This window comes from Protopterus annectens, chromosome 11.part0, assembly GCF_019279795.1.
Source record: "Protopterus annectens isolate FY-2018-M chromosome 11.part0, PAN1.0, whole genome shotgun sequence".
NCBI classification, from domain to species: Eukaryota; Metazoa; Chordata; order Ceratodontiformes; family Protopteridae; genus Protopterus; species Protopterus annectens.
The window spans coordinates 1,191,745,352-1,191,763,643 of NC_056745.1; the positions used below are offsets into that span (position 1 = coordinate 1,191,745,352).

Consider the following 18,292-nt stretch of genomic DNA (forward strand, 5'->3'; position numbering starts at 1 on the left):
TCTCTGACCTGGCACACACAATTTAAATGCAGAAGCAGGAATAAACAAGGAAAAAAGGACTACATTTAACCAAAGTTTTTTAAAGAGCTGTGCACATTCAGAATTCAGGATGAAGCAACAGTTGTCACAGATGTTCAAAGCTAAAAGAATTCTGAGGCTCCAAACAGCTCCAGTTCCTCTCATCAGTTTATGTTTTGGCCATCTGTAGCTCAGAAGATGTACAGTAACAGTATTTTTAACCACAGAGGAAGCACAAGTATAACTCTGTAATGGGGTGGCGAACCCAGATTTTTGTATAGGTATAGTTTAATATTAAGCTAGTAGAAGCAAAGCATGACAACAGTGGCAAATTAAACAAGAAAGAAAGCTATAATGTCAGATAATGCAAGTGTGCATTACTCACACCAATAAAGTAATTTTGTATTTAACAACTGTATGACAACTCTTACTGGAATGACTTATTGTCTATCATTTCAGAAGTCACAATTTATGGGTAAAGTCTCCTCTTCTAGTAACTACCCGTAGACTGCAGGTTTTTGGCAAATGGATAAACAGCAACATATATAATAAGCTTGAGAGAGACATTCTTCATTTTTTCAAGTTGTGGCCACTAATGCCTTACTTATTCCACTCATCAAGGTGCCTTCCCCCACCACTGCTAATGACTACTGTCCCATGCCTAATTTCTGCCCTCTAACCAAAATACTTGGGAATACTGTATGAGCAGCTGGTGATATACATTAATATATATTCTCCCTGATAAACAGGATGGCTTTCGCTCAAATTACAGCATCCTCAGAGCCATCTATACCTTGACTGACCATATCAACTCCAACATTAAGCAAGGCAAATTAACTGGGGCCATATTTCTCAATCTCAAAAGGACATAGAATAGTGTCAGCCATCCTTTACTACATAACACAGTTGCTAGCATTCATATATCTAATGATGTTTTGCCCCCTAGTTTCAGAACTTTCTTTGTAATCATAATATGCCCTAGTTTCAGAACTATCTTTCTCTCTAACGATGGTCTGCTCTAGTTTCAGAATTATTTTTCCAGTCAAGCATTCAGATTACTTGGCCCCAACAACTCTTCACCTACAGTTAGTACAAAGAGATATCCCAGAAGGCTCTGTCCTTGGGTCCCTTCTGTTTTCCCTTTTTAAAATGATAATACTTGGGATCTCACACAAACCAATTTCATCCTCTATGCAGATGATGTCTTCTTCATGGAATCCTGTAAAAACCTAAAGACTCCCAACAAGAAGATCTACAAAATGATTTCAAAGCGATTTGGAGTTTAAAAAAAAGACAAAAATGGTTGATTCTTGGGTATTAAGGAGCTGTTGACAAGGAAGGAGGATTACAATGGCATGTATTTATATTCCAACAAAAACTGCTATTATGGCTCTTAAGAAAATTTTGGGAGAACTAATCAGCTTCTGGCAGAGAATATTACTTGTAGGTAAGGAGCAGAATTTGATTTGCAACAGTGAGTATGTATCAGGGGGACTTAGAAGGGACACTATAACAAAAAAGAGAGTAGATTTCAGAAGAAATTTATGAAAATATTTGGCATGGAAGAAGTGAATTCAGCAGTAGGAACTCAGATACTATTTGCATATTATTCCCCAAGGTACAATAACTGGGCTAGACTAGTTAGAAATTATTTATCACAGGCACATGTGCATTTAATTGAAAGCTTCGATACACATCCAATAACTATTTCTGCTCATGCACCAATGAAAAGTAAGAAAAATGCATGGTAATAAAGGAAAAATAAGACACTGGCACTTTCCCACCTACCTGTTAAAAAGAGAGTAATTTAAGGAATGGGCAGTGGAAACTGTATGAGAGTATTTTGGGAAGATATAAATACCTTCTGAAGTTATAGCTAGTGACTGGGAGAAAATGAAAATGGAATTTAAAAACAGGATCAAAAGAAAAAGAGATACTGGTTATGAAGTAATAGAAATTACTTAGAGGGGCTGATAAAGTTTAAAGTATTGCAGAATAAAAAGAATCTTAAAGAACAAGAGGAGAAGCAAATGCAGTGTGCTAAAGAGAAAATAAGTGTGTGTCTGGACAAAATGCATGAGTTTAGATAGACTGAAGCTAAGCAACTACTTTTTGTTAACTCCAGAGCACAAAAAGTTTTAGCAAAACAACTTCGGCAACAAAACTTTGAAAGGGTTGTCACCAAACTTAGGGAACCTATAACAAGAAACATAACCAGGGATCCTGTAGAGGTTTCAGAGATATTCGGGAAATTTTGTGAAAATCTGTATAAAGAAGAAATGTGGAAATCAACAAAGAGCACAAATGGAAATATTTATGGAACACTTTATTATGCGAAGATTAGAGGTAAATGAGGCTCAACAACTAACAGTTAAGATAGGAGGTGATGAGGTAAAAACAGTGATGTATAATCAATCTTCAGGAAAGTCTCCAGGAACAGATGGTATTTCTGTGGAAGTCTGGAAATTAGGACTGAAGAAAGTGATAAAGAACAGGAAGATTTTGTTTAATAGTATTTTAAAATGAGTGTAAGTACCAACATCTTGGAAGAAAGCCTTGGTGGCTGTAGATAGCAAAGACACTTCAGACCCAGCTTCAAACAGACCCATTTAAATTTTAAACCCTGATTATACAATGTTTACATCTACACTAACTAAAAGAATGGCAAATGTGTTGCCAAAATTGACAGATATGAAATACTCTGGTTTTGTGGAGGGGAGGCAAACATTTGACAACAGTAAAGAACAATGACGATCCAAAGGGAAGCAGAATGTAAGAAAATGCCTCTGTTGTTAGTGGGTCTTGATACATTGAAAGCATTTGACAGAGTAAGATAGGATTTTATGAGTAGGGCAATAGAAGCATTTGCACTCAATGAAGGATCGAAGGCAAGAATTAAAGTGGGAGGGTTCCTCTCAGATAAGCTGTGCTTGAACAGAGGAACCAGGCAAGGGTGTCCTCTTTCTCCTTTGTTATTTGGTTTATATTTACAGACACTGGCAAAGAAAATAAGGGACTCAGAAATACAGGGTGATAAGAAAATTGGCCTTATTTGCAGATGATATTATTTTGTACCTGATAAATCCAAAAAGGATATCACGGTGTTGTGGAACATTTTGAGACAGTTTCAAGTCTTTTCAGGATATAAAATTAATGAAGATAAAACAAAAGCTATAGCCATAAATTATGTACCCACACATGAACTGGCTTAGCAATACTCATATTTATGGGAACATGATAAGATGAAGTATTTAGGAGTATAAATTAAAAAGGTTTATGTTATGGTAGCTAAGGAGATGTTGGAAGAGACTAAGCATTAGATAATACAAAAAAATTGAGAAACTGGAAACTCTTTATATATGGATATGGATAGCAAGATACAAGCAATGACAATGACTTTAGTCCCTTTTGTCTTGTATACAGGCCAGCTACACTTTTATCAACCTGAGGAGAAGTTGTGGACAACAATTAATAAAAAATTGAGGGAATTTATCTGGGAGGGAAACAGGGTAAGTGGAATAAGTTGATCCTTTCAACAGAACAAGGTGATTTAGGATTACCTGATTTGGATACTTTAGAGCTATACAGTTAAGGCTTATATACATAACACAAGCAGAAGGTTATAATTCAAAGTGGAAATGGATGAAGATGAAGCAAGAGAAAGTTCAAGAACTAGAGTGACAGAGGGATTTTAGATGCAGATCCTTAAGTAGAATAAAAACAATACAGAATAATACATTCATAAAGCAGCAGAAAGTATTCTAAGGACTAAGCCAATACAAGAAGGGAGAAAGGAGATTTTTGCCAAAAGGGATGACTGCAAGCATTGGTATGGAAAAGAGGTAAGAAGACACTGGAATTTACTGGAGAAATCTGGCGAAGGAACCAAAGTATTGGGAGCAAATAAGCAGGAAAGGTAACAGAGTGGCATAAGACCAAGAAGACATTTGGATTGCAGGCTAGAGACTGCCTTTCCTACCAGGGCTTGATCTCAGAGTACACGCAAAGAGAAAGAGACAGAGGGCAAATTTAAGTGACAGATGTGCTCTGGTGCATTTTATAACTGAATCTAGAACAGAAGCAGCTATTTAGAAAGGGATAATAATTAGTAGGGCATATAAATACTGCATAACTATAATAATCAACCAGAGGAGGTTAGAAAACACTGGGAAGAGAGACTGGCAAAGCAATTTACAAAAAAACAATGGGAAGACATATGTATGGCTCCTAAATGTGCAACCGAGTCCAGAATGTTTAGGATCCTTGCTTGAAAGTGTTTGCATAGGTATTTTCATATCCCAAGCAGACGTCAAAATTTTTTTTCCCAGGCAGCCAGCAATTGTTGGAGGTATGGTGGAGAAAAAAGAGGTAACTGACAACATATGTTTTGGGACTGTAATGAGTTGGCAGATTAAAAAAATTCCCTACACAGTACTTTAGCAGAAACATTTGGAGAGCAAATGGCTGTAAGTAAGGAAATGATTCTTTTGAGCTATAATCATAGCTCTCAACCTTCCATCTCCAAAACGAGGAACACTAGCACTCATAATGTGGAACAAATGGGCAAAATGTGGAACACATACTAATGGCTTACTAACAACTTCAACTAGGAAGGCCATAGGATGGTTAAAATATGCTGGTTTTACTTCTAAAGATCTTTTAATGAATTAATATGATTAATTTCTATTTACCATGGATTTCACTTAAAACAATTCCTAACACTGAATGTGTGACAGAGTCTTTCAATGTGAAACATTGAGGAATTTTGAGGAACATGAACTTTTTAAGAACCCAAATGAGGTACATTCCTCATAATGAGGTACACTTGAGAGGTATGGCTAGAATATAGGACCTGAATTGCCTAGACACAGTAAGGCCTTGTTAAGATTAATTCTGTTGGCTGCCAAAAAAGCAGTTACTAGAAAATGGAAATCAAAGTCTAAACCAACTGTATTTGAGGTACTGATTATTGTAAAAGAGATAAATGAACTGAAAAGGGAAGGAGCAAATTACACAGATGTAAATGGAAATTGTGAGAACAATGCATGCTTAATAATGTTTAGGAGGAGGAGGAATGAGGTTTAAGTGAAGGAAGGAATGCATCATTTTTCTGTAGTGATGGACTGATGACAGTAGTAAAGAAAACTTATGTGATATATGTTACATTTAAATGGAAAAAATGCTAACATGGTTTGGTTTCTTTTCCGTTAATGCATGTTTGCCTGTGTCTTAGGTGATAATTTAATAAAGGTGTTTAAAAACAAAGCTGTTTGGAATTGGCTTTGTAGCAAGAAATTATCAGTCAGTACCCAGAAAAACTATTACCATATTCTTTGGCACTACTCAAAAGGCACATCATCTCACTGTTAATGACCATCTAAGTAAGCACCCCTACCCTATATTAATCAACTTACATTCAATTAGAACGTCCCCTTCAATGTCCATACAGAATCCCAAGCTAATAAAGTCATGGAACAACTAAGGCCTTCATGTAAAATCGCCAGTCATCCAACCTTTGAAGCCAGAAGTGCCATTGCCATAAATGTTCTTATTCTAGCACTTGAGTATGCCTTCCCCATCATTACTCTGTGCTGCTTTCATAACACCAGAGTACTTCCAAGTGCTGAGATTTATTAACTTAGGAGGTATCACACAGCACCACTGTCTCATTACAGGACAAAAAAGCTGGCTCCCCATCTCAGCTACAATTTCTTTCCACCTTAACATACTCACTTTTAAAATTCTTCCCAATAGATACTGTTCCCTCTCCCTAAAAAATTCTACATCAAAAATCATGCTCATACTCCCTTAGGAATACTGATGATCCTCTACTAGAGGACCTTTTTTACTTTATCTGCAAAACAGCATTCTCTAAAATTGTTCCCGTCTCTATGAAATTAATTTCCGACTCCATAAAGAAACTTGAACAACTGACTTAATTCAAGAAGTCTTTCCAGTAAAGCATCTCTACACTAAAAATAAATGCAAATGCTCTCAGGACAATGGTTAATCCCTTTCATGCAAACAAGTGCTTAAAGTAACATGTCATCTAATTTAATTATTCTGTCAGTACCCCTAATATGTCTTGTGGTGGTGGATCACCTTATATACTTTTGTCACTCTCTACTTTATACTGTTGTCCAAGTAACTGTAGCTCAGTAACGACTTAAACAAAATGTTAGCTTACTCTGACTTCCTGTAAGGGCTATACAACATGTCTCACTTCCACAGTGTATCCGGTAATTACTTCTTTCTAACAATTTTACCTACTTCTTTTTTCATGTTTTGTTATTTATGTGTTTTTTGCTGCCTGCTGTGTTTGTATTCTGTACATATCTTTGTTACAAGTGTATTGTATGTGTACTCTCTGTAATGTCCTTGCCTTTAGCGAAGGTTGTGGTTGAAAAGGGTCCACAGACCAGCCCACTGACCTGGTTAACAAATGTTAAATAAAGTGAAATAAGTAAACTGCCAATTATATATCAACTTCACTAGTATTTATACCATACCATGATGGTCTGATTATAACAGTATGCAATGAACACTAGGAAAATTTTTGCTGCTGCCTGGCTTGGGAAAATATAAAGCATATTTACATATATTTTACCAGGCTATTACAAGTGTGGCTCTTATACTAAAAAATGAAAGAATGCACAGTAGTAAATAGCAAAATATAAATAAGTCAAGGTAAGTACTAAGCAGGATTAGAAAATATGTATTTTAGGATCCTTTTAAATTCAATCAGAACACCACCCCTCCACTTTAGGAGGAGGTCACAAAGGTAAGGCATTTAATGGGAAAATGATTAGGTGCCTAATGTCACTAAATGCACCCTTGAAACTTCCAGCAACTCCAGCGTGGAGGAACACAATTCTTAAAACAACTGTAAGGGACCAGGAACACCTTCAGATACTGGGGACACAACTCATTCAGGGCTAGATATACTAACAAGAGAACCTTAAACATGATAAGGGACCAGACTAGCAGTCAGGGTAGGCCACACAGAACTTCAGTAATATGTTGGGAACTAGAAGTACCTGTAAGAATCTAAGCTCGAGAATTCAGCATGAGTTGTAATCAGTCTAGTAAGCATTAGGATGCCATAGCTACAGGGGCTTACAGCAGCCAAGAAAAGAAGAAACCAGAACATAAATTAAAAAAAAGACTTAGAGAGAGGGAGAAAGTGTTTAATGCAAGTAATGTTCCTTGGGAGATGACATCAGTTTTGTAAATGTTAATACCATGTCCAAGTTTCTCATCTTGTCTACAGTTGATAGCTAAATACCACCATAAATAATGGCTGTTTAAAAAAGTAAAAAGGGCCGCTAGAATGTATAAAAGTGGTGTGAACAGCCATGACCACTATCTTGAAAATGTTAAGCTTCATATGATTATTGTCTATCCAGATTTGGATACATTCCAGATCCTCAATAGTGAAGGTTCAGTAAACATCACATCCTGAGGGAAGGCAACGTACATCTGGATCAGCATATCAATGACAGTGAAGACTTTTCACCTTAATGAGTTCTCATTGGCAGCATGCACACTTTGACCATAACAGGCCCAAAAATGGAACCTTGCAGCACAACAGATTGAAGAGATGAACTGCTTATCCCAGATACCTTTCAAGACATAATCGATAAGGTTGCAAGAGGCAAACCACTTCAGGACAGTACCAGAAGCCACACAGTAAGACTGGAAATGTTTGAAAGAATATCATGGTCCACTACGACAAATTATGAAGAAAGATCAAGGAGGACCACTACAGAATAATGCTGTTAACCTCACAGTTATTAGATGGCGACTCGAAAGAAATGTAAGGACCATTTCAGCACTCCATCTTGAGAGAAAGGCAGACCTGAAATGATTGTGAGCTTGTTATCATTGCAGGACAGACTAAATCTACAAGCAAGCAATCTTCTCAGTAGTCTTATGAAAAATGGAGGATATGGAGGATTAGAGAAGGGTGGAAATTATCAATAAAATCAAGAACTAAATTACACCTGCAAAGACCAAAGCCTCCTTTGGATCACATGAAAAGATCCCTACACTCAAAAAAGGAGGAGTCATTTCATAAATCATAGGGCTGAGCATCTCCATGCAAGAAAATCAGACTTATACAGCACGGTTCCAAGTCAATGGCAACTGGTTGCATTCTGGAAACCATTTTAACAGGAATCTCACACCACTTTCAAGAAAATCTCCTGGTGAACACCACAACTTCCCAAATGTATTGTGAGGGCCCAAGCTGCAAAGAATCAAGCCCCTATCTCACACTGTTCTGAGGTGATATTCTAAGGGTTGAGAGTCAAGCCAAATATGCTTAGTCAGTTTGATGAAAATGACAACTCCCAACACAGGAACACCTTTTTTTTTTTTTATGAGACAGTAATGTTGATATGTAGCAGAGTGTGCATCAAGCCTAAGCTCATTGTCGAAGAGGGTGGTGTATCTTCATTTATACTCAAGCCTCTACCAAATCTCCTATGTCTAAAGAGTTCAAAGACCAACCAAGAGTCATATGGGGTAAAGTGGACGTAATGGGTAAGTTGCTCCAAGCAGGATTACATGGCCATATTACAGGCCATGAAAAGCTCATCTGGTCCAACTTTAATGAAAAGAACAAGGAAATGATGGAAGACAGAAGCAAACTGATTAACTGTTACTACTTCTAGATTCCTGCTTTCCGTATGTTCAAGACTGGGGGGGGGGGCTGCAACAGGGGCAAAACTACTACGAAGCTAAAGAACCATACAGAAGCAAATGTGCCAAGCAATTACAGACACTTTGTTGAATGAGAATGTCTCACCTGTCATTGTGATCAAATGAACAGAAAAAAATCATACATTCTAAAGCACTTCAAGCCCCAACTTTCACTGAGTTTGCAGAATGCCCCCCGATTTGCCTCCATTATTTTTTGGTAAATTGTTGAGGATTACGGTTAATCAATAGAAATATCATAATTACACACTTCTTATCATTCAGATATGTGTTGAAGAAAAGCCTTTTCAGATATGAATCCTTGAAGAAAGAAGTTGAGAGGTATGCACTCTCTCTCTATCCCACTTGCTCTCTCTTTCTCTAGCACACATGCACACACACAATCGATTGTTTTGTTTTTTTTTTCTCCTCAATAAATGCAGCTTTTTAAACTCTGTGTAACAAGGTTTAAGCGAAATGACAAACCCTTGTAACTGCAACAGCAGTTACTTTATTTAAATAACTTATTTATTTTATGTTCGTTAAAAGCAAAGCTCCATTTAGCGAGTGTACAAAAATATCAGACACTTATTTTTTTTCCCAGACCCTGCTTCAAGCCAACTTATCATGCTGCTGTGACATGACATTTTTTTTTACCCATGCTTTACCTGCACATTAACACCCTGTTGAATAATGTTCGTTTTCCAATTGGGGTGAATATGCACATTTTGCTTACTGTCTAAGGCCCATTACCCATACATGTGAATGACTAAAGACAGACTTACCATCCTGTCATCAGTTAAACTGTGGAATGTAGTATTTCAAAGCTAACAGAGTAAACAGGTATGATATAGTTAATGAAAAACTAAACATTGAAATGCTTACACTGTGTAGCCTTCTGAAACTCAGTGGACATGATTTCTGTAACTGCATTCCAAAATGTATGAAGAAATTCTGCATGACCATCCTAAGAAGAAAAAAAAAGCATAACTTAATGAACCATTTCAATTCATTTAGTATGAATACAATGCTAATAATTAACTGTTATTGTCCAATACAAATACTGAGTGATCATGATTGTGGTTTAACAGACACCTGATTCTTGTTTATCTGCAAATCATCTAACAGCATTTTTGAACAAGTCACAGAAAGGGTCTCACTTTTTCACTTGGAATAAAAGTCTTCAGTAGAACTTAGTGGATAAAACAGTTCATATTTTGGGGTGTATATTACATCGTCGAACTCACAGGAGTTCGAACGATGTAATATCGAAGCATGAAGTTTGAAACCCAAGAATTATGAAAAACACCCAACAGCGATTTTTTTCCCAGGGAAAAAAAATCGCTGTTCCGGTATAAAAAAAAACGCAAAAAAACCACTTACACTTTAAACTTAAACTAATGTGGGGGACTGTGCCCCCCACACCCCCTCCTTAAATATAGCAACTCCGTGATTGCACCACCTGTGAGTTCGACGTTGCAATACAGACCCCATATTTTGTGCCTATTAACAATGCACTGGTTGTTAACCCCTTATTTTATCTACTCTCTGAAAATTAAGAATAAAATATATACTTCATATTTCATAAATATTACATGAATTACAGTGACTCTAAAATGAATGAATTAAAAGCACTACCTTTATTAGTATGCAGAGAAGTATACTCTGAGTCAAAATTTCAGGCTTCGGGCTATTCCCATTGCAAGCTTAACAAGCTTGTTGTAAAATGCACTAGCATCCAAATGAGCATGTGATCCATACTTAGAATCAGAAAGAGCGGTAACAGCCAAATATCCCTAGAAATCTGGTTCCACAACTTAGTAAGTCTAATGTGGAATAACCAACCAACTTACTTGGAAACTATGTACCTAGAGGCATTATGAGGAGCTTGGATAGGATTCTCAAAAGCTATATACAAAGTAAACTAACCACCCCTGACAAATCTGTAAATAAAAGAACGATTATAAAATTCATGAAGTTCTGAATCCTAAGAAGTGCCATGCAAACCCCAACTTTTCTGAATAGTGTTATGCAAGCTTTCTGATTCAGATGTTCATTAAACAGCAGAACACATTAGTATATTCATGTAGAATAAACCAATATTACAAAATATGAAATTAAAATTTCCTTCTTCCTAGAAGAAGCATGTCTGAAAATAGGAAGACATATCTAGTGACCCACAATAATGACCACTGCCACATTTGCTCTGAAATCAATGCTGTTATCAACAATTGTAACCACATCTTGGCAAGACTAGACTAGCCCCGGGTTTCAATAATGCCTACACTAAGTTTACACTGCTCTGAGTAGAGAGACAACACAGACATAACTCACACCTTCTTCCTCCTAATTTTAGTTTTCCTACTGATATTCTTGCAGCTTTAAATATTGACAGAGATTCATAAAGGTTACCACAAAGTGTAGCCTACATGTAAACTTAATCTTTCTGAGTGACTAGAAATCACAAGAAATCTTATAAGAATATTCTTGAATACATATCGTGTACACTTAGTGTAGGCTTTACTGAATCTGGCTCTAAGTTTAGTTGAAAGTTAAGAAGTAAAGAATTAAAAGTCTATTATGGATACGTTTTCTATATTATTTATTTATTTGACATTTGTTAACCAAGTTAGTCCAACTGAGTTAACAGCCCATTTTCAGTGCAGACCCAAGGAGAAAAGCACCAGTGTTAAAAAATAAAAATAAATTACATTCATAAACACACAGAGAAAAAAAATTGCATGCATTCAGAGTATAACATAGTAGAATAAAGAAAAAATGCTGTAGTATAATATAAAATAATTACATGGGTTACAATTACGAAAGCTATACTACATAAAAAAGTTTTACAAAATGTGTGAAAGTGGCATCTTAGACAGTATAAAGTGGAATATATACAACCGGAACTGCGTCACTAGGTTAAACTGATTACAAATTAGAAAATTTTACAATTGTGCTAAAGTGGCTTGCAGCACTTTGCAGCTAAAACTGTTTCCATTTTCCACTCTGTGCTCCAAAGTGCAGAATTATACAAATGTGATAAAGTGGCATCATTAGACAGTATAAAGAAGAAATATGTATAACTGAGTCTATGTCACTAGATGGAGGGAGTTGAAGACAAGTTAAAAGTTTCAGTAAACAAACAGAAATAGGGTAGGTTTGCACAGAACATAGAAATGAGAGCAGTTAAAGATCACAAGTAATAAAACAAAGAACTAACAAAACATACAGAGCTGGACAGTTTACTTTTGATCAGTAACACAGCCTGGGCGGTGCGAGAGGGGCAACTGCCACAGGCAAAAGTGTTAGGGGTTGCGATCAGCCAATCCTGACATCTAATGCAATACCAGCTAATAAACATTGAGCACTGTAGCACTCCAGGCAAGCAGGGTATAAACTGTAGCAACTATTTCCTACAGTTTTTTTTTAAACTAAAATCTAAGCACCATGTGCCAGTGGAAGGAATGTCCATTTTTTTGCTCTTCAATGGAACAGCTTTCGGTGGGATGAGGATCTGTAATAATACAGTAGAGTGCTTTTTTTGCTCTTCACTTGAAGAGCTACGGGGGTGGAGTGTTGGCTCATGGTACCGGCACAGGGTTCTCCCCGGCTGAGTTTGTTCCAGGGCCACATGAGCTAGACACTCCTGGACTAACCAAAAGCCATACAGCACATTCATTCCCATCTAGGAGTCACAATCAGCTCTGTTTCCATACACAAGTTGATTGGTAGAGAGCACTCCAGCTTGTTGGTCCTGAGGGTCAGCCTACCCCCACCCCCTTCAGTGGATTTGCCAAGACTGCTACTGCAGTACCCTAAAGGAAAGCTTGCCTCAGTATGTAATATTATCCACAGCTTAGTAGTGCTATGCATTATGACTACCCAGGTAGAGCTGGACGAGTCTCCATTGGGTAACACCTAGTGCTTGTGCTAGGTGTTACCCTATGTGGGGGAGACAAGCAGCTTCTCTTCCTCAGGATGGAAGAGTCTACAGGTACCCAAGCTGCTAATCAAATTCTGGTCGTCTCCAACATATTCAAAGCTTAATTGCTCTATGCTACTCAGTTGGTTTATGACTACAAACAACCTCAATGGTGATTACATTTGTCACTACCACCAATAATCTAAACTAAAGTGATCACAAAAGTAAACCAATAGGAGAAGCCCCCTGGAAATAATGTACACTAATTCTGGAGTAGCACACCCACAAGAAAAGGAAACACTTCTAAATTATGTAGCTCTCAATCTCTCCTGAAGTTTGATCATTACATAACTTGACCAGTGTGCCACAAACTAATTTTTTCAAAATTTCAATATGCTATGACAAAACATATGACACACATTAAAAACATGCTTACAGAATGTGTGAGTGTGAAAATATACATATGTGTGAGTGTATGAAAAACTGAGATTGCTTTATTAAAACAAGAGACTGGTTAGTGGTAGAGAGCAAGTCAGCTTACTGGTCCTGAAGATCAGCCTACTGGTGTCCATTAAAATCACATACGACTTCATCAAACAATTCAATAAATGCTACATAATCATAAATAACCAATACAAATTCACTTAAACCTCCTAGCCCTTAATTCAGGCTTAATTCAAATAACTATTTAGTCCATGAAAGCAGTCAGTTCCAAAGAAAATCTGCTAGTATAATTCATTTCTATCTAATAATCAAACATTGTTTCCCCTTCTACGACCAATTCTAATCTTTTCTAAAGCATAAAAAATAAGCTTAACAATTGCATTTTATATAATGCATTAAATGTATTTTCTTGTTTGGTGACATTTAAATGATCGGCAATGTTTTGATTAAGTCTTCTACTGATTTTACCAATATAGAATGCTGAATAATTTTCCACAAGTTAAATAAACTGCTATCTCAGTACGAAATGTGCAATGCTTCTTAAGATACATGGTGAACAATTTCCACAACAACAAGCTAAATGAGCTGCTATCTCAGTACCAAAAGCATAATGCTACTTAAAATATATTTTTCACCAGTTCTTGGAGATATTACAAATTACCTGTTTTTGGATATGATTAATATAATTACATATTCTATAGCCTTTACAAGCATGAATACCTTTAAGTTTTTTGGTCATAAATAACCCATTTTTAGTTCTACCTTCCCTAACTTTCTCTAGCGAATTTAAAAAAAAAACTCCTTTAAAGAAAAAAAAAAAATTGTCTTCCCCACCATCTCCACCATGTTAGAAATAATGTCATTACTTTACAATTATCTTATAATATTCTTTTAATATCGTGGGCATGGCATGAAAATTTAATTCTCATCTTAGCTTAGCTGAAGACATCTAAATTCTGAACTTCGGCATTTGCATTATATAAAACTGGACTGCATTTACATTATCAATATAAAATGACATCTTGCATAATCTCGTATTTCCTTCGAAGAATAATCTCTATTTTCAAACATTTGTTTGTAATTCACCTATATGTTTAAGAAACTCACTTATATGACAGATCGAGGAGGAGGGCCTGGGCTGTCTAGCAATCAATGGAACTGGAGAAACCATGCAGTCAGGTTGAGGCCTGTTATGTCTGGATGAGTCATTCTTGTTGGGTGAGACAGGAGATCCTGAGTGGGATCCAGCATCCACATCAGCTGTAGAAGGTCAAGCCAAGGAAGGGGAATCAAATTTGATGAGGCCAAAAAGAGGCAATGAGGATAACTGTGCTCCTTAAACAGAATGCTTTCTGTAGAAATTTGTAATGAGAGGAATAGGAGGGTAAACATGAAGAAGACTGGAAGGCCAATTGTGGACTACAGCATCTATCGGTGACTCCCCCACTGAAGGGATCACGGCAAAGAACCTGCTGCACTTGTTAAAGGGAGAACCAGAGGTTGAGGCATGGTTGCCCCACTGACGGAAAATCTTCTCCTCTACTTTGGCACTGAGAGACCACTCATGAGGCATGAGGCATTAGAAATTACCTGCTTAGTCTGTCCACAATCACTCTGTCTATCCATGGAATGTGTGTTGCTATTAGAAAGTGATCAGAATAAATTTCCTACTGTCACACTCTCATTGCTTCTTGACAAAGTGGGTAAAACATGGTTCCTCTCTTTCTGTTGAAGTACAAGACCACTGACATATTGTCTGCCTGAATGACAATGGTCCCAGAAGAGAGAATGTCTTGAAAGGACTGCAATGCTAGGAGGGCTGCTCTCATTTCCAGGACAATGATATGCATCTTGGCCTCTTTAGGGAACCATGTACCTTGGACTGTCTGCTCCAAGTAGTGCCCCCCCAGTTGTGAGAAGTCCATGGTCATCATGGCCGTTGGCAGGAGAAGAACAAATGGATAGCCTTCAGAGGGTTTGAAATTAATTCTTCAAAGAAGATACCTTTTGCATGCTTTTGTGATCTTGACTGAGGAGGTTAAAAGATGCTGAAGAATGGACCACTGGACTGACGGTGTGTATTGAAGAATTCACATGTGAAACCTGGCTAGAGAAACGTGGGTGATGGCAGCAGTTATCATGGATCCCAAGGCTTGTAAAGTCTTGTTGAAAGCGAAAAGAAGAGAAGAGAAGCAAAGAGAAGAGAATAATGTTGTATTACTTTCCTGACCCAGGATCTGAATGTCTGGATTTGAGAAGGAAGAGAGGTTATCTGACTGACTGTGTCCAGACGAGTACCTATGAACTCCAGAGTTGTGATTTGTTGTAACTGACTGCAATGCCTATGTGAGGGCACAACTGAAGCAAGTAGTCCTGTTTGGGGCAGATAGGAGCCAGTCTAGTAGGTATGGAAACAATCAAGATACCAACATTCTCAAGTGAGCTGCTACCACTACCACACATTTGTTGAACACCCTGGGGGGGTATGGTGAGACCAAAGGGTAGTGCTCTGAACTGGTAATAACTGGCTCCAAGCCATAAACGCAGATATCTTCTGGAGTGCCTGTTCATTCTGATGTGATAGTACACATCCTGAAGATCTATTGAACACATCCAATTGTCCTTTCATGGTAGAGGCAGAATGGACTGAACTGTGACCATTCAGAACCTTGAATACTGCATGAATTGGTTTAGTTTACTGAGATCCAGGATGGATCTCAAGTCTTCCATCATCTTTGGCCCCCCAAAAAAATCCTGAATAGGTCCAGTATCCTCTCTAGTCTGGGGGGGGGGGACCATATGGATGACCCTTTTTTTCCAGCAGCTTTTCTATTTCTAATGCTGCTGCTTCCTTCTGATTGGATGGAATATTGGGGATTCTTTTTATTCTTATAGGGGGAATTTGGGAAAATGGTACAATATAACCTCTGGGTGTAATTCTCTCCACTCATGAGTCTTTTGTTATGAATAGCCAGGCTCTTTGGTACACAGACAAATACTTCTTGACTGCCCCCAGAGGACAGCAGTTGGCCTCCCTTATAGGAGTGCTGGCAGGACTTTTCCAAGAAGGAATCCCAAATGCCTTGGTTCTTCTGATCTTCTCTGCTGTGGGAGCAGAGTCTTACATTTGTGTTCCCCCTTGCCTTGGAGAACTATCTCCATGTGAGTCTTGAAAAGGACCCTGAGATTTGCAAGACCACATTTTTCTACCTCCCCATTGATTCCTGGAGAAGAGTCTTTGATGGGTAGAAAAATGCATGCCAATGGCAGACAGATTCTTTCCCTCTTGCTCACCTCTGGAGAGCATGACCTTTACTTTGTGGCCAAATAAGGACGATCCATCACAGGGAGCACTGACGAGTGAAGACTTAAAGAGCTCTGAAAAACCATGTAGCACATCAGAGCATGTCTCCTGATGGTTATGCCTGAACCTGACTCCCATAAGGTACCTTCTGCAGCATGGGAGATTAACCTCATGGACACATTAGAAATTGACTGAAAGGTGGCTAGTTGCAAGGAGACTATTTTGGTCCTTGGCAGACATGGACCCAGAAAGAGATTTGGAAAGTTCTTTTGTCAAATCTTTCTGTTGTTGTGTTGGGACTTTCGCCTTAATCTTGTAAAATGTGCTAGGTAATTCAGTGACCACAGAGCAAAGGTTACTGAAGTATAGACTCCCTTACCGAATCTGTCCAAAGCAGTGGACTCCCTTTTAGGGGGATGAACAGAACAGCTCTGTTCCAAAAGCTCTTTTTTGGTGGTTGCTGCCACAACCATGGCATCAACCAGGACTCTCTTGTTCCAGTATGACCTGTCCTTGGAAGGAGCTAAAATTTTGTTGGGACATTTAGGGATTAACTCCATAGTATCTGCTTCCTTCCACACCCAGCAAGAAAAGAGATGTATGAGTTTATCAGCCAGGGGAATCACCCAAGAAGTACCTGTGCCAGACCTGAAAGCCTCCAGGAACACAGATTCATGTTTAGGGGTATTGTAAGACTAACCAGCTTTCTGTTTTAAAAGTTCTAGAACGTCTCCAAATGAGATGTCTTCAGGTGGAGATATGGGGGAACCTCTCCCATTCATCAAAACCAGTATCCTCCATGAGAGATTCATGAGGGGAATCTAGGTGTCTCCTTTTACATGTCCTCGTCCGAGGGATCTTCTAAGTGGGATACTCTGAGGAAGTTTCAGAAGAAATGAGGATGTCCTGAAGGATCGACTGGAGACTTGATCAAGCTGGCTACCCTAGTGGAATAGATGAAGGAGGCTCAGAGCAAAGAATCAAAGGACATATAGTTGTCTGATCTGAGGGGGGCAGAGATGTCCTTTCTCTGGATAAAGAGAGGTCCCTCTCTACAACCTCGAAAGCAGAGTGCCTGGAGGAAACCGAAGTCAAGGGTAAAGGAGCTGGTTATTCTCAAACCGTTGGCTCCTGCAACCTTACAAGCACTCCACTTGAGGAAGGAGTACAAACTGAGCTGTTCAACACCAAAGCTCTGAGGGGCAGAGAAGTCTCCAATAGTGATTCAGGAAAGTTACCGTAGTTGAAGAACAGACTGTCTTCGGATCTGATGAAAACACCTACAGGGGTCTCGGATCCCAGGGTTCTGAAACAGTGGGTTGGATCGGAAAAGGAGAGACCAAGGAGGAAGTAGATGAATGTCTGCTCATGGATCTGATAAGTGCTGGAGCCAGTAATACCCTCATCTGGATCTGAGCTCTGAGGAATCTTCTCATCAATCTATACACTTTAGCCTCGTTTAAATTTCTGAGAGACCTAAGAGAAGATGTGGAGAACAGAGATCTTGAATGTCTGCAGGGGGGTCCCTCCAAGAAAGGTGAAGGAAGCTGAGATGTAACTGGATCTGGTAGGAAAGAAGGTGATTGGATCCAGGGTGATTTTGAAGTAGTCAAATCCAAGGTGGTAAGATCTGATTTTCTGGATATTTTACCAGTTGGCTCTGAAGAAGGAGCCAGAGAGGAAGAACAATCCACTGACCTCTTGTGAGATTCTTTATCTTTGAGAGCCAAGTCTGGTTTTCCCTTATCCAATTTCTTAGAGAGGGTTTGAGCTCTAGCTATACAAGCAGAAGACAAACTAGTAGAAGGGAGAAGGCCATTCAGTAGCAGCTTGTTCCTCCTGTCAGTGAGCGCCCTGGAATCAAACCCAGAGCAAATATAGCAATCCATGTATAAATGTGGGGC

The 18,292-nt window shown here is 38.4% G+C and overlaps 1 protein-coding gene across 1 annotated transcript in view; it reads right to left on the reverse strand.

The window, feature by feature from the left end:
- The window catches only part of COG5 (component of oligomeric golgi complex 5), a 3,265,454-nt gene that overhangs the window by 1,313,193 nt on the left and 1,933,969 nt on the right, over positions 1-18,292 (reverse strand). Inside the window, exon 11 of the mRNA XM_044088540.1 lies at positions 9,604-9,685. Coding sequence (XP_043944475.1) covers positions 9,604-9,685 — 82 coding nt within the window. The remainder of the gene's footprint in view (positions 1-9,603; positions 9,686-18,292) is intronic.